This window comes from Sminthopsis crassicaudata, chromosome X (assembly GCF_048593235.1).
Source record: "Sminthopsis crassicaudata isolate SCR6 chromosome X, ASM4859323v1, whole genome shotgun sequence".
Lineage (NCBI taxonomy): Eukaryota > Metazoa > Chordata > Mammalia > Dasyuromorphia > Dasyuridae > Sminthopsis > Sminthopsis crassicaudata.
In genome coordinates, this window is record NC_133623.1 from 57,121,985 (window position 1) to 57,144,248 (window position 22,264).

At 63.3% G+C, this 22,264-nt stretch overlaps 1 protein-coding gene across 3 annotated transcripts in view; it reads right to left on the bottom strand.

Annotated features, from left to right (window-relative positions):
• Positions 1 to 697: 697 nt before the first annotated feature.
• SIPA1L3 (signal induced proliferation associated 1 like 3) overlaps positions 698 to 22,264 on the bottom strand; it is a 103,077-nt gene continuing 81,510 nt past the window's right edge. For all 3 annotated transcript variants that reach the window (XM_074277288.1, XM_074277289.1, XM_074277287.1), the window contains 10 exons: positions 21,932 to 22,059; positions 17,640 to 17,758; positions 17,095 to 17,474; positions 15,612 to 15,833; positions 10,550 to 10,715; positions 9,874 to 10,090; positions 8,585 to 8,728; positions 5,301 to 5,430; positions 2,918 to 2,999; positions 698 to 2,798 (listed from right to left, as the gene is read on the bottom strand). In XM_074277288.1, the coding sequence (XP_074133389.1) occupies positions 2,649 to 2,798; positions 2,918 to 2,999; positions 5,301 to 5,430; positions 8,585 to 8,728; positions 9,874 to 10,090; positions 10,550 to 10,715; positions 15,612 to 15,833; positions 17,095 to 17,474; positions 17,640 to 17,758; positions 21,932 to 22,059 (1,738 nt within the window). In that variant the 3' untranslated portion in view covers positions 698 to 2,648. The remainder of the gene's footprint in view (positions 2,799 to 2,917; positions 3,000 to 5,300; positions 5,431 to 8,584; positions 8,729 to 9,873; positions 10,091 to 10,549; positions 10,716 to 15,611; positions 15,834 to 17,094; positions 17,475 to 17,639; positions 17,759 to 21,931; positions 22,060 to 22,264) is intronic.

The window sequence follows — 22,264 nt, forward strand, 5'->3', positions numbered from 1 at the left end:
AGGTTCCTGTGGGGGATCTAGGGTGTTGGGGCCCCCCTTGGTGGGGTGGGGGAAGAGTTGGGCCATCACTGGCCGGGTGTGGGGCCCCAACCCTCTGGGAAGCTTCCCAGCGGGCCTGCTGCTGAGGCCTGGGCGCTCCTCCCTGGGCACTCAGTTTGGGCCTCCTATGAAAGCTCAGGGATCGGCTGGCCGGGGCGAGAGCCTTGGTTTGGGGCCGGGAGGCTTCCAGGTCACTCGGTGAGGAGGAGTTTGCCCACGATCGGCAGGATGGGCCGGGAGGGTTCGGGGCTCCTCTCGGACCTTGGCTGGGGGGCTGGCACGAATCAGCAGCCCAGGATGCCTCCACTCCCTCCCAATGGTCTGAGGGTCCCGAGGGTGGGATGGGGGCCGTGGGCCAGCCGTGGAGCAGAGCCCCAATGCCCCTCACAAGTTGCCAGCGTGAGGTGGCAGTGAGGGCAGCTGGGAAATCGGTCTGTTGGGCAGCCAGCTTCGCTGCAGTGGGCCAGGACCAGGGCCAAAGGCCGTGGCCAGCTGAAACGGGTCATCTGCCCGACCCTGGGTCAGTCCCTACTTGCAGAGCTCCCAAGACAGGGAGCTCTCTCCTCTTCCTTTGGCAGCCCGCAGGGCCCTCAGAGGTGGCCTGGCCAGTCTCCTCTCTGATCCACATCCCAGTCACCCAGGCAGCAAGGACACGGGATTTCTATGAAACATTTATTTCCTCTGAAACTTCCAGAAACAAGACCCCTAATCTCAAGAGCGAGGGGAATAACAATGACAAAAAAAAAGAATGGACCCTCCCCCTCCCCCCAAAATAAAAAAACCCAACGAAAACCAGTCGACGACGTAGGAAAAGGTGCGGGAAGGAGGCCGGGGCCAAATTAAATAACAGATTTGATCTGCAGAGATCCTTACAAAGCAACAAACCACCCCGGCCGTCCTCACAATCACGCCCCAGAAGGGTTGGAATGATCTCCAGACATGGGGGGGAGAAGCACTGGGGGCCCCCGGGGAGACCCCGAGGGCAGGGCGGGGAGGGCCAGCTCAGTAAGGCCGCCGGGCCGGGGGCAGGGGCCACGGGCGGCTCTGAACCCCCTCGCCAGGGGCGAGGGCAGAGGGGAAGCCAGCAGATTTATGGATCCATTTTCCCATCTCATCCAATCAGGACTGAGCTGGCTGGCGATTACAGAGGAAGATGTAGTTAAGATCCCTTCCCCTTCCCCTGCACCAGAGAGATGGTCCCTATAAAGGAGACAAGTGTTGGGGGGAGTGTGGCTTTGGGGTGCGGAGGCACCTCTCCCGCACCCAGACCTGTTAGTGGAGAAAAGGGCCCCGGCACCTGCTTCCCCCTTCATTTCTAGAAGAGGCCCGGGTGATTCTTTGGAGAACAGGCCCAAGAAGAGCCGCAGCTCGGGCCCCCCACCCCGGGGGGCTCTCTGACCTGGGCCATGAAGATTTGGGGAGCCTGCACTGCCCCCAAGTCTGCCCCCCGGCCTCCGGGCCCAGCTGGGGGGGTCTGTGGGAAACTTGGGTTGGCAGAATGTGTCCTGGAAACAGTCCCACAGAGGATTAGCATTGTTCCAGGGTGGCTTTGCATGAAAAAATAAATATATATTATATTTATACTTTTTTTTCCTAAAGAAAATGACAGCTGCTCTTTTCCTAAGCTCTGGCGCAGTACCGCACGTAGCTGCTGGGCCGCCCGGCCCCCTCCTTATTGCCTTAGAGAAGCTGCGGGCAGCGGGGGCTGCCGGGGGCACTTGCTCCACAGTGTGTGTCCTAGCTGGGCAGGCCTGAAGCCCAGGGTGCCCCGAGCCCGGGGGCTCTCAAAGGGAAGAGGCGAGAAAACTCCTAGTCCCTCAGCCCCCCGCCTTGGCAAGGGAAGAGGCAAGTGGCTTAGACGCCGCGGTCAGGAAGATGAAGGCGGGGGCTGGGGAGGAAGGCCGGGACCCCCAGGCCCCCCGAGGCCCCGGCCCAGCTTGTCTGGATTCAGTAGTTTGGCGTCAGTGCTGAGCGGGCCCTGGGGGGAGGGAGGAAGGGGGAACCCACCAGCAGCCCCACCTCTGCCTTTGGCTCCAGGGCCAGGGCGCCCTGAGCGGCCAGCCGGGTCTCCTAGTAAAAAAGATTACAAACTGTCCTATTTATACAAATATAGTGTTTCTCTCTCAATAAAGAACATTTACACTCTGAACATTGGGATTTCTCCATCTTGGGTTTACTAGAAAGTACTTTAGCCTGGAAAAAAGTGCTCCGAGGTTTTTTCCGGAAACTTGATTTGGGGAGGGGGGAGGCGTGCCCCCTCCTCCCACCCTCCCGCTGGGTCCAAAGGTTTTCTGTATTGCATTGGACCTCAGGGGACCGAGGGCTGGCCGGTGGGTTCAAGGTTTCTGAGGAAGACTGGTCACTAATGTGGGGATACTGCCCAGGGTCCCGTGGGGGGGGGTCTCTTCACGTCCTCGACCCGGGTGACTCCCAGGAGCCCATCTCCAGCCCGGCCCCCCGGGCCGCCCAAGGGGAAGGAGCCCGGGGCGACGCAGATGCCATGGGATGTGCGGGGGGGGTGGGGCCGCTCAGCACCTAGTTCAGCAGGGAGGGCGCTCCTGCGCCAGCCCAAGGGAGGGGTGGGCCAGGGGACTGTCCCAGCAGCCCCCTCAGGGCTCCTTCTTCTCCACGGTGCTGGAGAAGATCTCTGCAAACCTCCGCAGCTGCTCGTTGGCGGCCTGGGACTCCTCCTGCAGCCGCTGGTTGTTCTGCCGCAGCGTGGCCACCTCCGTCTGCAGGACCACCTTGTCCTGTTTCTCCTGTGGAGAGAGAGCAAAGGCGGGGTGGGTGCAGGGGGTGGGGTGGGGGGGCCGTGGGGCGCGAGGGGCCGGGGAGCCACAGGCTCACGGGGGCGGGGCTGAACCCCGGGCCTTCTCACCTTCTGCAGATCGCTGTGCAGCTGCCTCAGCATCACCTCCAGCTGGTACACCTTCCCGGGCAGGTCCACAGGGGGCTCCTCGCTGGGGGCAGAGGGGGGCAGGTAAGGGGGAAGAGCAGCGCCCATGAGGAAGCACTCATAGCTGCCTCCAGGCCCGGGCTCCAAATCAGGGCTGGATTTGAATGCAGGCCTCCCGGGCACTGCTGGGTTCGAGTGGGCACCTTACTGCCCCTGGTCCTGCCAAGAGGTCTCCGGGGGCCCACACTCCCAGCCCAGCTTCCTGTGCCTCTCCCCTTCCTCAAAGACTTTCCCAGGATGCCCCCTGTCTCAAATGGTCGGGCTCCCCTCCCCCAGCCCCAGGGTGGGGGGGCCTCCAAAGGGCCGAGGAGCCTCCTGAGAGCAGAAATGCCAGGCTGGGAGCGAGGTGGGGGAGGGCCCTGATCTCTCAACTCTTGCCTAGGTCCCCCAGGGGATGCCAGCTGTGCTCCTTATCCCCAAGAATCAGACTGGAAATGTGATGAGAAGGGGCCCTCTGGGGCAAATGAGGAAGCAGGCTGAGCCGGGAGCCCGTGGGGGTCTCTCCTTGCCGAGGTTTGGGTCAGTGAGCGGGTGCAGAAAAGGGAGACAGTCCTTGCCCACCTGTGGTGGCCAAGAGACCTCAAGAGGGGGCTGAGCTGCCCCCCGGGGGGGAGGGGCAGGGGGAAGGCCCCCCTGTGGGCTCTGGCCTGCCATGACTACCTCTCGCCACTAGATGTCCCCCTTTGGTTCCCAACACCCACACAAAGGCCTGCCCCCTAAAACAGATGCCAGGGCTGGGCATAGGCGCCCAGGGCCCACACCCTACCGGTTCTAGGGTTTTCTGAAATCAAGCCCAACCAGATCCCAGGCTGGCAGATTATGCAATCTGCACCTGGCCCAGCCCACGGCCTGGATGAGTCACCCAACCCGGAAGTGGCAGCCCCGTGCCAGCCTGGTGCCCGGCATCGCTGCGCCTGCGGGCCGGGGCCTGTGGGGGGGAGTGGGGGCGGAGGGTGTCTGCTTCCATTGTCCCCAAGCTGGGGCGGCAGAGAGCCGGGCCAGAGATGAGCCTCGGGCCCTGGAACAAGGGCAGCCCAGGCGGAGGGGCTCCCTGCCCCGAATCCTCCCTGATTCCTGCTGCCCTTCCCCTGACTCCCCCACCATCCGCCCTTTACCTTTTTTCCTCTAATGGACTGACTTCATTTAGGAAAAGATTTTAAACTCTACAAAACCTCGGCTTTGAGCCTTCTGGGAACCTACTGCCGCCGAGCCGCCCTCTCTCTGAGCCGTTCTCTCCTGCTCATTCGGAGCTTCTTGAGGCCAGGCTCTTTTTCCTCGGCCCGTTCCCCAGCCCACTTTGTGACTCCTCAGGAGATGCTGGGCTGGACTTTTCCGCCCTTCTGCAGGGAGACCTGAGCGGCTCCCGTCGCCGCTTCCTTGGGGCACTGGGCTATTTCAGAATCTGGGGCACGGGCTGGGACCTGCGAGCTTTTGGTGCTCCAAATGGTCCAATCCGGGCAAAGTCCGATCACTGGCCCCTGGTTCTGTAACTTCCCGGTGGGGCTCAGGGCTGTTCCCCATGGCCCCGTGAAGGGACAGGACTGCAGGCCTCTGGTCCAGGATGGCTGCTATGGTTTTTTTCTTCTGCAGGTTCTGGACAGGGCTAAAAGCTAGACCCGAGGGCCCCCGCTGCTCCTGCCGCCGGCCCCACTCTCAGGTCGCCAGCAAGGGGAGGGGACAGCCCCTTCTTTGTCCATTCTCTCAACCCACCTCCTGACTCAGGCCTGACTGATTCACAACTCCTTACCCAGCAATGTCCCCCTTTGGTGCCCGTCCTCCTCAGTCTGGCCCAGACTGCTTACCCAGGACCAGGAAGCGGGCATCAAAACTGCCACCTGTGCCCCAGGGGGTCTGGGTCACAGTCCCATGCTGGAGCACTTCAGAGAGCTCCCGACTAGCGTTCCCACGGGTTTCTATCTTCCTCCCTAGGCCGGCCTGGTCTCGTTAAGAGCTTTCCTTGGATCTCCCCCCATCAGTCTGATGCACTTTCTAGGCCCCTTTGCAAGAGCTCTGGGGGGAGCTCTCTGCCCGGCCTCCTGCCACTCTGCCCCCCAAGCTGCTGGGCCAGACGCCTTGGTTTGAGCTCTGCCTCCCGGGGCCTGGCCTGCATGTGGGGAGGGCCAAGAAACTCTTCCCCCAGGGCCCTCCACCTGGTTCTGACCATCGCCTGTGTCCATAGCTGATGTGCGTTGCTTAAGCAGGGACAGCTCGGGGCCTTTCTGATTATGGCTCCTGCTTAGGAACACAGCAGGCGCTTCATAAATGTGGCTCGGGGATGCTCACGCTTAACTTGAGGGGGTCTCACCTCATCGTGGGGGTCGTGCGGGGGGTGGTGGGTGTCCTCTCCAGGCTCGAGTGGACCGGGCTGTGTGCTGGTGCAAGGCCGGGACTCAGGGCCGGGTCATTGAGAGAGAAGAGAGACACAGCACGCTGCACTGTGGGGTGGAAGAGATCTCCAGTCAGAGGCAGCCCAGAAGGGGGGCGAGGGTCTGGGGCGCCACGCTCCTCATTCCCCGGTTCTGGGGAGCTGCAATGCTCACAGCCATTTAACAGGGGGTCCCCATGGTTACAACAGGAGCGTCCTGAAAGCAGGGGCTGTGGTGGGGGCCGAGCACGGGGCCCGGCCCCCTATGGCCCCTCTGACTAGAACTTGACGGGCCATCGCCCTGGGCTGCAAAGCAGACAGAGCCGCTCCTCCCCACCCCAGCACACACGGGAGAGCAGATCTGAACTGGCAGCCGGCTTCTCTGCCCCCAGGCCCACATCAAGGCCTCAAGGGGTCCTCGGCTGTCCAGCTCCCTTCTCCCCCTGCCCCCCACTTCTGGAGGATGGAAAAAGGGCCGTGCCTGAAAGGTGGGGGCACGGTGCCTTCCATTATTTGAATGTAGTCCCACAAGGGGGTGGGCCTGCTTTTCTGCCCTCTAGAACCTCAGAAGCAAGGTGGGCAAGGGGGGAGGGGGTGTGGGGAGCTCCGGCTGCTGGCTCTGCCACCTGGGGAAGCACTTGCCAGGCCCGCCCCGCCCCGCCAGATGTACCTGCCAACGGCCCTGGAGATCCAAGCCTTGGCTGCCACCTCCTCCGAGGCCGAGGGGTCCCAGGGCCGGGCAATCGCGCTCGGCCGCAGCGCGTCCCCTCTGCTTCTCCTCCGGAGAGGAGGCTCCGGCCAGGCCCCGCTCTCTGATGCTACTCTAGGAGGAGGCCCAGGGAGGCAGCCAGGGCTGACAGGTTGGGGCAGATTCCCCCTGGGGATTGTGTGCTCTGTCAGACCTGAACGGGCAGTTTCTAGAGAAGAATGGCAGTCCAAGGCAAGCCCAGCAGACAGAAAACACCATCCGCATGCAGAAACCGAACTACGGGGACTGAAGGGAAGTTAACACACGCTGTTCACAGCTTTTTTCTGTTTTCTCTCTCTTGAGGTTTTTCCCTTTTGTTCTGATTTTTCTCTCCCAACATGATTTATAAAGCAATGTGCATTAAAAATAAACAAACTTATTAATTAAAAAAAAAAAAAGTAAATGGAGGGGGGCAGGGAGGGAGGAGAGGGAGGCTCCCTTCCTCTGCAGGTCCTGGTTGCTAAGCACTTCTGAGGTACTTATTAGTTTGTTCCGACATAATGATCTCTGTCCACTTCTCGCTTGCATGCTAGTTGGAGCAGGAGCAAATGTAGAGACTTGTATAAGAAAGGTGACAGGTGCATTAAAGAAGATCCTGGGGTAAGGGTGGAGCACATGCGCCATTAGCCAAAGTGATTTCAGGCTATATTGAGGAAAGCCGATGCCTGGAAGTAGGGAGCAGACCATCCCACACGCTCTAACTGTGTGGTCAGACTCAAGCTGCAGAACTCTGCTCATTTCTAGCTGCCCTTATATACTTAATATTTATTTTTCTGTGGTTGAGTATAAACTTCCCAAGGGCAGGGCCATCTGATGTTTGCTCTGTGTCACTTAGGACCTGGGGCGACGGTAGGGGTTTAATGAGTGGTTGAATTGAGTGGAATTATTTTGGTCTCATCTCCGTTTTCCCCTCAGAGCAGCTGACCTACAGGCGATACAGAAAAATTTGTCGCTGCCGATGTTAACGAACGAATCGGGGAAGAAAACAAGGTCAGCTCTCTTCGGCTGCACTGTGGCAGCACCAGCGGGGGGTAGGCAGGCAGAGGTCCGCTCGGTGGCGTGGCCTTCTCATAGTTTGATCTCAGGGACGCTTTACTCTAGTGTGGATAGGGCTGGGGGTGCTGGGAAGCTGCAAGGGTCATGCCGGTTTGGGACTGTGTAAATCCATTGTGGAGGAGTGCGGCTTTACGCAGACTGGGCCGGCTTCCCTTTTACTAGAAAGAAGGGCTGTTGGGGGATCACAATTAGTTTTGGGAGGCATAAAAGGCTCAGTCTTGTGGAGGTGGGCTGGTGGATGTGGCTTGAGTTCAGATTTCCCTGCAGGAACCCCTTCTGATCCAGAGTCGCTGACGTTGTAGTAAATACTGGACTGTGGAGGCAGGGATGGAGCCCCATTTTCTCCGAGCTAGTCACTTATTTAGCCGGGAATCGTGCTCTTCAAAATCTTACCAATGTTTATTACGGTTTTGTGGTCTATGGGTGTCTCGCTACATTCTAACCCTGACGCTAACTCACTGGACTGGCCCTAGTTAGGCCTGGTCCCTTAGAAAGGAGCAAGGAGAAGAGCCAGTGAGAAACAACCCCTGAGACACCGAGGCCCAGGCCGCAGCTCGTCTGCTCGGACCAGCTTTTCAGAGGCCGGCCCGCAGCCCTGGGAGATCGCGCCGCCGAGGAAGAAAGCCCACTGCTCACTGCTGCGTGCCAGCCCAGCTGTGGCTCGGCAGGTGTCGGCCCTTCCTCTCGCACCCTGCCCAGAACCCCCTCCATCCTCCACGCCCGGCACGCAGTCTTGGAGTTGGGAACAGCTGGCGGGTCCCGAGGGGACGCTGCCAGGACAGTTCAGGCCAAGCAGGGACCCTTCGTGGCTCAGTGAGACACCTCGGAGCTAATCTCATGTAGCTCCTTCTTTTGCCCCTGATATAAATGGTCAGAGTGCACAGTGTTAACTTGGAGTTCAAATCCAGCCTCAGACACTCGCCATTAGCTGCGTGGCCCAAATACCTCATCTGTGTGCCTCTTTCCTCCACTGTGAAATTTGGGGATAAAAACATTAACTACCCCCCACTCTCCTGGGGTTGCTGTGACGCTCAAACGAGAGGTTATCTGACAAGTGCGAGTGCCTGGCACCCAGCGGGTGCTGAATGAAAGTCTGCTTCCTTCCTATCAAAGTGGAATGACCCGCTGCTGACTTCCACAGATCTCTAGCAGTGGATGCCCAGCAGCTGCGGAGAGACAATGAACCTCCCCCGAGCTCCCTGGATGCCTGGGAACTTAGAGCCGGCCCCCCTGAGGAGGAGAAGGGCTGCACCCACCGAGTCTGGAACAGCAGGCTCCAGAAAAGGAAGGGGACCGTGTCTGAGGTTCCATGGCGGGCAACTCTGGCCAGAGCCAGGAAACTTAATGCTTGGGCCTCTCCTGCCCTGCACAGGGAAGGGGAAGGGAAGAAAGGGAGGAGGTGGGATCTGAGGGAGCTCACCTTCATAAGCCTTGGCAGCATTGACCAGACTAGACCATTCCAGGCCAGCAGCAGTGTCAGGGAGGGGCATCATCCCAGGGTCCAGGCGCCTCATTGGCCGGTCCCGCACATCAGTCAAAGAGAGCTCCGAGGCAGAGATGGTGGCTGGGCAAACAGACGGGAGAGTCGGGACGGGGCCTTTCCTGGCTCCTGCAGCAGGTGCCCTCCCTCCCAGCCCCTCAGTCTCGGGCGCCTCAGGCCGCTGCACGCAGCAGGAGACGCCTCAGAGGCTCCGACGGCTGCCCCTGGCCTAGCGTTCCCGTGCTCCCACAAGGGCCATCGGCGCTGGAGGGTCCTTCATTAGCAGCTGATAGTTAGCAACAGGCAGGGCTCCCCTCCAAGCGAGCCACGTGGGCAAGAGAAGTGCCCTCCATCAGGTGGAGAGTACAGGCTGCGGCACAGGAGGGGAGGAGCTGGGGCCCAGGGAGCAGGCGGGAGGCTGCTCCTCGTTAACTCTTCCTTTGCCGGAGGCCTCCTTGCAGCTGCTGCCAGCCCACCAGCCATGCTCCTTCCCACAATCCTAATCTTTGAGGGCCCCCTCCAAGGACACTGTCCTCAATCCTCAACCTTTAGTCCCCAGCCTCTTGCCTAGGAAGGAAGGCCCTAGCGGACTAGCGCCATGAGGTCAAGGGCTCGGTGGAGGGGAGGCTCCTGGGGGAGGGGATGAGATCCTCTCTAAGGACCACCCCGACACCCCCGGCAGGTACTGGGCACCCCGTCCCCATCATTCTGGACTCTCCCCCAACCTCATCTGCCCAGGTTTGGCCATTTCTCTGATTGTCATAGATCAGATCATGGCAAAGAAATATAATCCAATTTGGAGGAGCTGGAGATACTTTGCTGAGGTTTTTATTCTCCTGAGATTCAGAATAAGCTCCCAGGGCCAGCAGAATTACTCAAGTCCTGCCCACTGCCCAAATCCTCAGGGGTTTGGCAGAGGTTATGGCGGTCACACGGAACAAGAGCCAATGGAGGCCCAAGTTCCCATGAGTCTTTCTTCTACGAGAATGGGGCGTGGGGGGATATGGCTTGGGAAACAGAGGGAGAGGATAGAATTTCTTTTGGGCCAAAGCCTGAGCTTCTTTAGGCCCCCTGCCAAGTCTCCTGCCAGGCCAGAGGACCAAGCTTCCTTTCCCAGCTAGCATGTTTATGCCTCTGCCCTCAACCTTCTGGACCAGGCCTTTGTGGGCCCACAGGAAGGAGCCTCCCCCCCCCCCCAAGCCCCCTCCCCAGGGCCACCAGGTGCTCACATTTCTTCTCGGGGAAGCCGTTGCCCCCGGCCGGGTGCGGGTGCAAATGCTGGTGCTGTCGGCGGGAGGGCAGGGTGCTCGAGGGGTAGGTGCTTGTGAAGAGGACGTCGCTGGGCAGGCTGGGCTCGAAGCAGGCCGGGCTTGAGTACGAGGCCTCTCGCCGGCCGCTGCATAAACTCTCGTCGGACAGCGTCCTCTGCAGCGCCTTCTGGGGGGACTGAAGAGCCGAGGATGGCGGTCAGACCCCCGGGGGGCCGTGGGCTGCCTCATGGAAGGCTGGCCCGGCACGACCCGGTATGTGGACTGGATACCTGGGGTGCCCTTCCTTACTCTGCTTCCCGCTCGGGGAACAGTCCTGCTGACGAATGTCTGCGGCCAATGTCGCAGGAGGGACGCAGCAGCCAGCCGTGGCCCCTCTCTTCTCCCACCAGGGGCACGCGGTCCACCTCCCCCCCTCCCCAGAGTGCCCCACTTCCTAGTTAAAAGAAGCAACGCTGAGCACAAGACGCCGTGATCACAAAGAAGGGCTGCTGGCTGACTGCAGGCCTTCCTTCCTAGACCAGGGGCCGGGGACTAAGCCCGGCTACGACCGGCTGAGGACGCTCCCCAGGCTCCGCCTCGTCTACAGAGGGTGCTGGGTCTGGGAGCCCCCCAGGGGAGGGGGCCGTGTACTCACTGAGGAATCCCGCTCCTGCTCTGGGGTCAAGGGGTCCATGATGATGAGCTTCTTGAGGTCATCCTCAATGGTTGACTTGTAGTTCTTCCGGGGCGAGCGGAGATCCCGCAGGGACGCCCTCAGCCTGGGCTGCCCAAAGACATTCTTCGTGCTCATATCGATTTGCCTGAAACAATCGGGTGAAAGGGTCAGGAGATGTCCGGCCTCTTTCCCTCCCTCCCTGACCTCCTTTGGCTCCCTGCTTCTCTCTCTGGGGACCGAGCAAAGGGAAGGAGGTAAACCAGGCCCTTTCATCTGCCTGGCTGTGGTGGAACCAGAAAGAAGCTAAAGAATAGCCAAGTGGCCGGTGGCTCAGGGGATGCAGTGCTGGGCCTGGAGCTGGGAAGACTCGAGTTCAAATGTAACCTCAGGCATTTGCTGTGTGACTCTGGGCAAGTCTGCCTCAGTTTTCTCTTCTGTGAAATGGGGATAATACTAATACCTTCCTCCAGGGGTTGTCATGAACATTATTATTATTATTATTTTTTTGCTGAGGTAAATGGGCTTAAGTGACCTGCCCATGGTCACAGAGCTAGGAAGTGTTAAGTGTCTGAGGTGTGAATTTGAACTGAGGTCCTCCTGACTTCAGGGCTGGGGCTCTACCCACTGCACCACCCAGCTGCCCCGTCACTGTGAATATTAAAAGTAGATTGTATTTGTACATTGTTTTGTCAACTAGAAAGCACGACATAACTGCTGGCATCCAGAGACACAGCAGAAAAGGCAAACCCATCTCATGGCTGGCTCTTGGGGGAAGGGGAGGACTCCATGACAAGATGCATTTGGGGTGGGCCAGTGGAGAGCATGGGGGAGCTGGAGCGAGCCCCGGGCCTCCCGTGGCAGAGCAAGAGAAGGCCGGTGGAGAAGTCGGGGGGCAGGCGCCCGAAGCAATGGCGGAGGGCAAGGCCTCGGCCACGCCGTGGAACAGGTGCGGGTCGAGCAACGCGGCAGGGCCACGGGAGGGACTGAGAGTGGCCCCGGAGCGGGAGTTTCCCCAGAGGCTCTTGAGGAGAAATGGGGATTGCTCCTTGCCCTGCTCCAAGAAAGCAGCCACGGCGTGGCACGGCCCGCTGCCCATCCCCCACCCTAGAGAATGCTTACTGACAAAATTCTCCCCTCAAAGCTGGGCAGCCACGCAGGCTCTGGCCCCCCTCCCCGCATGAGGAAGCCAGAAGGAGTCCCCTGCCTGGGGAGCCTGGGGGCCGGATGCTGGCCTCTGAAGCCCCCTATCCTAATCCCTTGATGGGCACCTACAACCAAGGGGCTGCTGCTGCCTTTCCTCAACAGGAAGCTAGCTTGGAGACCCCTTGTGCAATGAGTGCTAGCCTGAGGGGACAGGACCACCAGTGGGGGAGGGGCCCGCAAATCGACACAGTAACCGGAGCGGCCTCCTCTGGAGGGAGGGGCCTCCTCTGGAGGGAGGGGCACGCTGTGCTAACAAGGGCTGGTCAGCTTTCTTCCATGACAAAACGGGCTTCAGACTGCGCTGGCTTCTCCGGGGGAGGGGAAGTCAGGCTTTCGGAGCCCAGGCCCCCAGCCCGCCCTCCACCTGGCTCCAGCCCAAGACAACAGCAAACAACTCCTGCTCTCTCTCCCGGCCCGGCGGGTCTCAGCGCGACAGCGGCGGGAGCAGACAAGGATCTGAGCACGCACGGGGCCTCGCCATTCACGCGCTCCCCGACAAGGCCATTGGCGAGGCACAGGGGGGACCGGGAAAGCGGGCGGAGGGAGCGCCGCGGCTCGAGCCCCGGGGCCAGGAGCGCCCGCTGCACTTCGCAATTGCCCCGGGGAAACGTGATGAGGGCAGGCGACCGGCTCCCCCGGTGCCTGGTGCGGGCCAAGGGCCTCCCCTCCGGCGGCCAGAGGATAAGAGGGGCCGGCCGGGGCGCCGTCAGCAGATCCCGCCTCCCTGCGCAGAGCCTCCCAGAATCCTCTGCCCCGGGCGAGGCGGCCTCCCCGCCAGCCCCCGTCTCCTCCACAGAGGGGCCAACAGAACCCGAGGGGGCCGGAGGAGCGCGGGGGACCACAGGGGGAGCCGGGGCTCATTCAGGCCGGGCCAATGAGGCTAATTAGGCCTCCGTCCCCACACAATGAGAGTGAATGCCCCTCGTGCCCTCCGCAGAATGACAAAGTACCAAAGACCCTGCCCCCTGCCAGGGGTGAACGGGCCTAGTACGGAGAGGGAGACATCTCAAGGGGGTGCCCCAGGGCACAGAGAGCTGTGCCCAAGTTCAAATCCATCCTCAGACGCTTCCTAGGTCGTGACCTTGGCTGACTCAGCCCATCTGACTCAGTCTCCTCATCCGTGTAAGATAAGAACTGGACCACATCCCAAATGCAACATGACAGCACAGCGCCCAGCACACAGTAGGTGCTATGGAAATGCTCACCGCTCTTCTTCCCTGGGACCCCGCCCTGGAGCACCCGTTTTTCTTCTCGGCACGGGTGTGCTTCCCTAGCTCTGGGCCTTCTTGCCTTCCAGCTACGCCGACACCCCCGGGGCTAGGATGGGGGGCCTCCGAGGATAAATGAGATCAGTGGGTGGAGCTCCTGGGCACAGAGGCGCATGCACAGGTGCGTAGGGAGACAGTGGAAACCTAAGGTCTTCCGACCCTCCTGCCCGGTGCCCTGGCCTGAGCCCAGAGAGCCGGCCAGGCTCCTGCATCTCCCTGGCAGACTCTCGCCGGCAGAGCTCAGCGCCAGCCTCCCTGTACCCTTGGCAGTAAAGCCATGGAAACTGCTGGTATATCAACGCCACCGTCTGTGCCAGCTTCTACAGCACCCCAGGGGTGGCCATAGGGCCACGGAGGGGAGCGACAACCTTCCAGGGCAGAGGATGCGGGCCCCAGTGCGAGCCAGGATGGACGATGACTGCAGCCTCTTCCCCGGAAGGGCCAGAGGCTGCTCAGCCAGGGGAAGGGAAGACCGAGGGGAGGCAGGGCGTCCGCCATCACCTGGAGAACTCCCGGGGGGTTCAGTCCTTTTGCTGCATGGACTATGGGAAAACCACCTCGTGCTAATGGGCAAACTCTTTCCAATGGCACAACTGCGCCCAGGCGTCCGACTCGCTCTTGCCCGTACCCTCCGGCCCCCGGGCCACTCCCCTGTCCCCTCCTGTCCATGGCTGCCCTAGACTCTGGGCCCCATTTTAGACCTTCCTGGGGCCGTGCCTTCCCCTGGAGCCCGCCCCTCCACTGCCCATGCCTCGGGGGTTATGGATGTCTATTCCTCCCGAATGCCGAGGACACTAGAAAACCACCAAGGAACGGAGCGAAGGAGCAGGAAAAACTCAGCGTCACGAGGGAGCCGACGCAGCCGTCTCTTTGGGGGCCATTTGTTCCGTCCGTCCGAGGTGGGAGGAGCCAGGGGCCGTCCACGCGAGGGCCCGTCAGGATGTGGACAAGAGGCGTTTCTTCCACTCTGTTTTCCTGTGTGGATGGTCACGCTAACTTCCTCTTAAGCATCTTCGGGACGCGCTGAACGAAGCCCCGAACACGCCCTGACACAGCGTCCGAATGTGGGCACCTCTCCCGACTGCCCTCGGTGAAATTCTTCTCCACCTCAGTGGCCTCTCTGGGAGCGGCCCCCGGGCTTACAGGCGGGGGGAGCTCCGGACACGGCCTAGTGGGGAGGGCCCGTCGGCCTGTTTCTCATCGATAAACGGACGGGAGAAGGAGACGGCAGCGCCCCCAGCACCTCGGCCAAGAGAGCCCCAAACAGCTAAAAACGAGTGAACGACGACAAAACTCCCGCGTCAGGCTTTCCCGGCATTTGGGATCAGAGCGGCCGGGGAGATTACTTCTGTGACAGCTCTTCCGAGCTGACGTAATCATTCCTGCTCGTGATGCGCAGGTGGACGATGCTCAATCGCCCCAGAGACGGGAAGGCGGACGTGCTGCCCGGTGGCGGCCATTTTCTGCTATCCACAAGACTGACCGTGTTCCCGTGACGCCGACATCCCGCCTTCTTCGGATACCCAAGAACTGACTGCCACAAGTGTGCCCTCTCGTGGGCATCGGGTCCGTCTTTGCTCCCTTTAGCCCTCCTTCACTCAGACTGGGCCGGAGGCTCAAGGATGGCGGCTCTAGCGCCTCGATGGCGATAAGCAAAGTCCGTGGTGCGCTCCACAGTCCTTCTGCTTTCTTGTCCTCCTTCTGCGTCCCCCACAAATGTCCATAGCGTGACCGCTCCTGCCACTGCCGAGAGGCGACGTGCCGTGATCTCCGCCGTCCGAGACCTCCAGTTCAAACCGGGGCTGTCCCTGGACGGCGTCTCGCCCCATCGGGCGCTTAGGCGAAGCATCGGCCGGTCGCCCCTGGCCTCGCCTCCGCTGTCTCTGTGCCTCCTGCCCCAGAGCACTGTGCCCTGACTGGGGAGAGCCCCTCCAGGCCACTGCCACTGGGGCCTCCAGAAAGCCAAGAGTCGGCCCCTCTGCACTCTCCTGTGCCCCCACGTCCTGGCGCCCCTCTTTTCCCTCAGGCCTCCGCCTGAAGGCACCAGCCCCTGCCAGACACGGCGCCCACTCCATGAGAACACACTCACGGTCCCTACTAGAAAGCCAGCGCCTCCTGGGCAGGAACACTTCATTTTGGCATCCTCAGGACCTGGCACGGTGCTTATCAGGTGCCCCCGTGGCAGACGGCCTTGCTGCCATGTGTGTACCCTCTGCCGCCTGCCCTGCCCTCGACATGCCCACTCCCAGCTCCCTTGCCCTTTTCAAGCTCTCGAGGTTTTCCTGCCTGGATCCCTTTGGATCTCTCCCAGGTTTGCCCAACCAAGGCCACTTCAGGAGGCTGCTGAGGGTGATGAAAGAATGCAGAGGAGCCCTCCTGGCAGCGCGCCCCTGGGAGAAGCAGGTGACGCTGCCCCGCGTGGCACTGCCCACCTCCCCCAGCCACGGGGGGCACAAGGGCAAGGCTTCGGGACGACCGGTCTTTCTGGCCTCCCTCTTCCCCCAGCCCCCAAGAGCAGCGGGTCTGACCACGACCTCCTCTAGAGACCGAGATCCGGGCTCTGCGCTTACTTCTTAGGGTCGGAGAAGGCCAGAGGCCGCGGGGCGGGCTCCTCCGCTCGCTTCCATCCCGCGGGGTACTTGTTGCGTACGGGCTGCTTGGAGAAGAAGGACTTGGGCACCGAGGCGGACAGCTGGAAGGGGCTGGGCTGGGCCGGCGCAGGGGCCCGGGCGGGCTCCGACGCGGGCGTTCTGTAAACCTGAGCGGGGTAGGCGGCTCGGGAGCTCATGTGACTGAGAACAAAGAAAAGGAACCCGAGATCAGCTCTCCCAGGGCGGCTACGGCCCCTCCCGGTCCCTTCCCCGGCTTTTTCCTGTCTAACACCCCCTCCTCGGGCTGGGAAGGGGCCGCGTGGGCCCTGTGCTGGCCGCCGTGACTCCCCAGAGCCCGGCTCTCGGCCCATCCCCTCTGGAGAGGACCCGGGGCCCCGGGCCAGGCCCGCCCTTTCCCCGCGGTCCCTGGAGCAGCCTCGGGGAGGCTGGGGCCCGCCCGGGGCTGAAGGCGACACCGCGCGGGAGCGGAGTGAACCCGCGCTGCCGGTGTCAGTCCCAACAGAAAAATGCTCCCGCCTCCTCACTAAGGGCCCAGGCCAGAGCCGGGGGCCGGGAGCTGCAGGTGGGCCTCGTGGGGCGCTGGGATGAGCTCAGGTGCTCTTCCCCCGTCAGCAAAGTGGGGATCACAGCGGCCCCTGGGGCAAAGGGCCGCCAGGGCCCGGCTGTGGAAAAGCCAGCTCCGCCATGGGCTCCTGGCCGGGCCTGCACCTCCGGCTGTGCGCCTGTCCCTGGAACCCGCGGCGGGCGGGCGCTGTTCCCTGCCCAGTCAGGAGGAAGGGGCCCTCCTGGGTCGTCCAATCGACCCCCACTAGAGAGGGCGCGTCCCCGCCGGCCAAGGGCAGGGGGCTCACCTGTGCAGGGGATGGAGGTGGGCCTTGGGGGATGGGGAATGGGGGGATCGGATAGACTAGGGAACGGGGGAGGCTGATGGCCTTGGGGCCTCTTTCCCCCAGCCCGGCCGAGGGTCCCAGAGCAAGCCCTCCACAAAGCCTGGTCTAAGGGGCCGCTCTGCGGGGCCCGGGGGCCTGTTCGGGGCTGCAGCATCTGGTCCCGCTGCTCGCCCAGCCGGGCCGGCACCGGAAGGTTTCCACCACTAGGTGGCAGTGTGTCCCGTCTCATTCAGCTCTCTGGGGCCAGCTCAGCTGCCCCTGCCCCGGGGATGCCTCAGGCCAGGGAAGGGGGCGGGCAGGGGATCTGGGCCCTTCCCCAACCGGACAGCCCGTCTCCTTCGCCTCCCCCTCTCCCCACACTCATGGCGGGAGGGCCGGGGCAGGACCCCCAGCAATCGGCCTGGAACAGAGAACACTTTTCCGGGCAGACCCAGCAGGAGCAGTCCGGCCTGGGGCGGACAAGGCGACAGTCTCACAGGGGTCTCGGGATCCTTCTGGGAAAAGGGGCCCCTGCCAAAGCCCAGCTCAGGCACAGCCCCCCCCACCGGTACCTGGGCTGTTTGAGCAGGTCGTGGGCGCCCCCCGGGGCCCCCCCTGAGGCTGTGCCTGAGCTGGCCGAGTAGAGTTTGGGCCGGAAGCCTTTGCCCTGGGCCCCGGGGGGCGGGCCCTCTCGCCGCTTGTCGCCGTGGCCGCCGTACGCGGGCTTCTGCAGCTTGGGGGGCCGCGCCGTCTTGGCCGGGGGCAGGCCGCCGGGGCTGGCGGCGCAGATGGTGGTCTCGATGCCGCTGTCGCTGGAGCCGCCCTTGCAGAGGGGGTCCTGCTCGGCCTCCAGGGCGTCCAGACCGTCGAACCACCTCTCGTCACTGTGGCTGCTCGAGGCGTTGCTGGACAGCGTGTTGCTGCTGGAATGGCTTGAGTACTGAGGCTCGGCCTGGAAACGGGACAGGGACCCTCAGGCGGCTGGCACGGGGCCGGGCACGCGGGACCCTCTCGTGCAGCAAGGACGCACGCACAGGGGGGGACCACCCCCCACAAGAAACAGTGCCCCCACCCTCCGCGGGGGGGGGGGGGGCAGGGAGGGGCTGCGCTGACTCACTCTGGAATGCCGGTTGGGGGAGTCTTTGCCTGCCGCGTCCTGTCTGCCGAGGTGTCTGCTCCCGCTGTTGGCGCCCATGGCCGAGAGGCGAGACTGCGACGGCACGTGCCATAGGGGCTCTGAAAGGAAGAAGAGGGGTCGGGGGTCAGGGGGGCCGCCGTCCCATCCCCCACCCGACCCTCCCTGTTCCCCCCAACTGTTCTCCCGGCTGGGGGGGGGGGGAGCGGAGCTCCGAGGGGTGGGGACCGCGCTAAACGAGAATCAGCCCTGCCTCGTGCGCCCGCACTCGGTGGGCTCTAGAACGTTCTGCCTTTTCTACACTGGATCTCTTACTTCCATCCATTTACTCGTAAAAACAATTTTCGAGGTGGGTTTTCCCTAATTCTGAGCCCCGATTCCCTCCTCCCGCCGCCACGGCCGTCTGAGGTCACCCAGAGTGTCCCAGGGCAGAAAGCCCCCGACCGCAGCTTCCCACGCTTCTGTCCCCCCCACCCCGGCCACTCTACAGCCAAGGCCGGGGAGCCCCCGCCCGGACCCCGAGGAAACGGAGGCGCCTGAAGCCAAGGGTGCTTTTTTAACCAGAGCTGTGGTTCTGTCAGTTATAGGAAATGAACTCGGCCTAAATCTTCAGGGCTGCGCAGAACCCCAAGAACCGCCGGGGCACCCGCAGAGCAAGGGGCTCGTCTGGGCCCACCCAAAGGCTCTGTGTGTGCCCCGGGAGAGCGGGCGGGGGGGGGGGGAGAAGGAGAGAGGAGGAGGGAGAGGGAGGAGGAGGGGGAGAGGGAGGAGGGAGAGGGAGAGGGGGAGGGAGAGAGGGAGACGGAGGGAGAGGGAGGGAGAGGGAGGGGGAGAGGGAAAGAGGGAGAGGGAGGGAGGGAGAGGGAGGGAGAGGGAGGAGGAGGGGGAGAGGGAGGAGGGAGAGGGAGAGGGAGGAGGAGGGGGGGAGGGAGAGGGAGAGGGAGGGAGGGGGAGGGAAGGGGAGAGGGAGAGGGAGAGGGAGAGGGGGGGAGGGAGAGGGAGAGGGAGTGGGAGAGGGGGAGGGAGAGAGGGAGAGAGAGGGAGAGGGAGGCAGAGGGAGGGAGAGGGAGGGGGAGAGGGAAAGAGGGAGAGGGAGGGAGGGAGAGGGAGAGGGAGGGAGGGGAGGAGGAGGGAGAGGGAGGGAGAGAGGGAGAGGGAGGGAGAGTGAGGAGGAGGGGGAGAGGGAGGAGGGAGAGGGAGAGGGAGAGGAGGAGGGGGAGAGGGAGGGAGAGTGAGGAGGAGGGGGAGAGGGAGGAGGGAGAGGGAGGAGGGAGAGGGAGAGGGAGGGAGAGGGAGGAAGAGGGAGGGAGAGGGAGGAGGAGGGGGGAGGGAGAGGGAGGGGAGAGGGAGGGAAGGGGAGAGGGAGGGAGGGGAAGGGAAGGGGAGGAGGAAGGAAGGGGAGGGGGAGAGGGAGGGAGAGAGGGAGAGGGAGGGAGGGGAAGGGAGGGGGAGAGGGAGGGAGGGGAGGGGGAGAGGGAGGGAGGGAGGGAGAGGGAGGGAGACAGCAAGGCAGAGAGGGGAGGTGGGCAGGAGCCCGCTCTAATGAGCCCCAAATGTGATCTGCCACCGGCCATCCACAAGAAAGAGGCAACAGGGTGGGGGAGTGGACGGAGCGAAAACCCCGGGAATCAAGAGGACCTGAGTTCAAATCCAGCCTCTGACACTGACTAGCTGAGTGACCCTGGACAAGTCACTGCACCCCGTGTGCCTCAATTTCCTCATCTGTAAAATGAGCAGAAGGAGGAATGGCCGGCGCTCTAGTGTCCTTCCCGAGAAAACCCCCAAAGGGTCCCGAATGGTCCAACTGGCCCGGAAACAATTCATGCGCCAGTCCCCGGGAGAACAGCCCGGAATTCACAAGGAGCGGCGCCCCTCCCGCAGCGTCCTGGGACAGCGCCCGTTGTTGCGGGAAGTGGCTCAGGCCGGAGCTCGGGGGCCCTGGTCCATGTCAGGGCGGGACTTGGACCCCGCGCTCCCGCACTTCGCGTCCTGCCCCGTTTCCAGGTCGGGGGCTGCGCAGAGAGAAGGGCTCCGGGGCACACAGAGGGTCTGTCTCTTGGGCTGGACACGGGGAGTGCCCTCCTGACTCTGGGAGGCTCAGAGGGATTTAACTACTGGCACCTTAGCCCCAGAGGCAGCATTCGAACCCAGAGCTTGGCTTCCAGGTCTGGCACTCTGCCCTGGTCTGCCCTGGCAGGCAGCGTGAGGACTCCAGGACGGCAGGGGGCAGGAAGCCCCCGGCTCAGGTCAGGCTCTCAGCACCAGGGACAGCACCTCCTGGTTGGGAAGGGACTGGGGGCAGGATCAGGAGCTTAAATCCCGCCTCCGGCACTTAATGAGCCCTCGGGCCAGGGTCTGTTTGCTCCTCTGCAGGACCAAAGGCTGCAGGACCTTCAAGTCCCTCTGGCCCCGAGGCCGTGGGCTGGGAGAGGGGGGCCTTCTGGGCAAGCCGAGGGGGGGCGCTCGTGTCCCCTGTACCTAACGAGCCGCAGCAAGAGGGGAGTGAGGAAGCACACCTGAGCGGGCCCCTCTCTGGGAGACATGGGGGTGGCGAGGGAAGCTCTGAGGCGGCAGGGAGGGAGGCTCATTCAGACGGGACAGCGGGCCTGGCCCTGGGGCCGAGCAGAGGGACGGAGCCCGGCCCGGCCACGTTTGGGACCCCTCGGACAGAGGGAGGCCGGGCTGTCCCACCGCTGGGGGCCTGGCTGGGCTACCTTGGCTCCGTGCTGCAGGAGCGAGGATGGGAAACAGTCCAGAGAAAGGGGCAGAGGGGCGGGGCACTGGTCCCTGAGAGGGAAGCCAACAGGCACCCCGGGCTCGGCTCCCCCAGGTCTACGAGCGAGGGGACTCTGCACCCCCCAAAGCTGCCTCCCCTTCTACACTGGCTGCCCGGGGAGCAGGGAGGCTGGGGAAGGAGCTAGGCCTCAAAGCGGGTGTCGAGGGGCCCCCAAAGGCCTGCGCTCGTTCCCCATTTCTTCAGCTCTGGCACGGGAGCGCCCTCCCACACCTGCCGTTAGCTGCCACAGGAGATGCCGGACCCGTTTCACCCACATGCGCCCCGGGTCTCTGGCCTCCCAAACGGGACGGCCCCGTCTTCCCTGCCCTGAGTGTGAGGCGGCCCGGCCTGAGGCCCGGCCCTGGCCCCGCGGTCTCTGCGCCCACAGGACGGCACGCAGACGCAGCCTGCCCCCAACAAGCGAGTCCACCTGCAGCCTCAGTGGGAGGAGACTGGGGGCTCTCTGCTGCAGGAGCCCAAGCCGCCCCCTGCCCGCCCTCTGAGGCACCGACCCGCTCTCCCCACCGGGCACACGAGAGGCAGGGACGGAATCGGAGATTTCAGGCTGAGGAGCGTGTCCTGGGTCGGGGGGAGTCAGTCTGCAGGTGAGTCTAGAAAGGGATTCGAGCTGGCCAGAAGGACTGGAGGAGCCTCTAGGGCACTGGGAGGACGCACGCGGCCGCTGGAAGGGCACTGACCGCTTCTTGGGATTCACTTCCTTTACCTCTCAGCGGGGTTACGCAGACCCCCTGTGAGCAGCGGGCGCGGGGCGGGGGGCCGGCCTCAGACTGAAGCTTTAAGTCTGCGAGAGCGCTCGGTGCGATTCACAAAGACTGTGAGGGGGTCCCCGGCCTCGCCAGCTGCCCATGGCTTCCAACTCTGATGCGCCCCGCCCCCTCCCCCCATGGGCCGGCGGAGCCAGGCCCGGAGCTCTGGGCCCCGAGTCATGGGGGGACAAGCACGGGCAGCGCCCAGCAGCCGCAAGGAGGCAAAAACAAGGGTGTCAGAGGCGGGGCCTCCCCGGGGAGCCAGGCCCGGCTCTGCCTCTGGGGGCAGCCAAGGCACCGGCCCCAGGCCCCCGCCCCCTCCCAGGAGCAGCTCCCAACAAGAGCCAGGGGCAGACGGGGCTGGCGGAGCGTCCTGTCCTGGGTCAGCCGGGCCCACGGGACCCAATGCCGAGGGGGAGAGGAGGAGCACCGGGAGGAAGGGGGAGGAGAGGGCAGAGGGGGAGGGAGGAGGAACACCGGGAGCAAGGGGAGGAGGGGGCAGAGGGGGAGGGAGGAGGAACACCGGGAGCAAGGGGAGGAGGGGGCAGAGGGGGAGGGAGGAGGAACACCGGGAGCAAGGGGAGGAGGGGGCAGAGGGGGAGGGAGGAGGAACACCGGGAGCAAGGGGAGGAGGGGGCAGAGGGGGAGGGAGGAGGAACACCGGGAGCAAGGGGAGGAGGGGGCAGAGGGGGAGGGAGGAGGAGAGGAAAGGAGGGAAAGGTGGCGCTCACCTGGCTTTGGTCTCTCCATGGTGCTCTCCTGGCTGGTCAGGCCCCCCGAGGACGAGTCGCCGCTGGAGAGCCCTTCGAGGCCGTAGTGGGGCTCGAGAGGCAGCAGAGGATGCTGGGAGGCTGCATACCTATGGAGGGAAGGGAGAAGCTCACTCAGGAGCAAAAAAAGCCGGCCCCGAGCACTCATTAGCAGGTTCTAAATAGCCAGGTTCAGACTGGGGGGGAGGGGGAGGCTGGCGATGAGTAAGAGCTCCTGCCAGGAGGGCGAGGCCGTGGGGGGGCACCATGGGGCAGCCTGCTCTGTCCCCTCCCCTCCCCCCGCTGAGCACACAG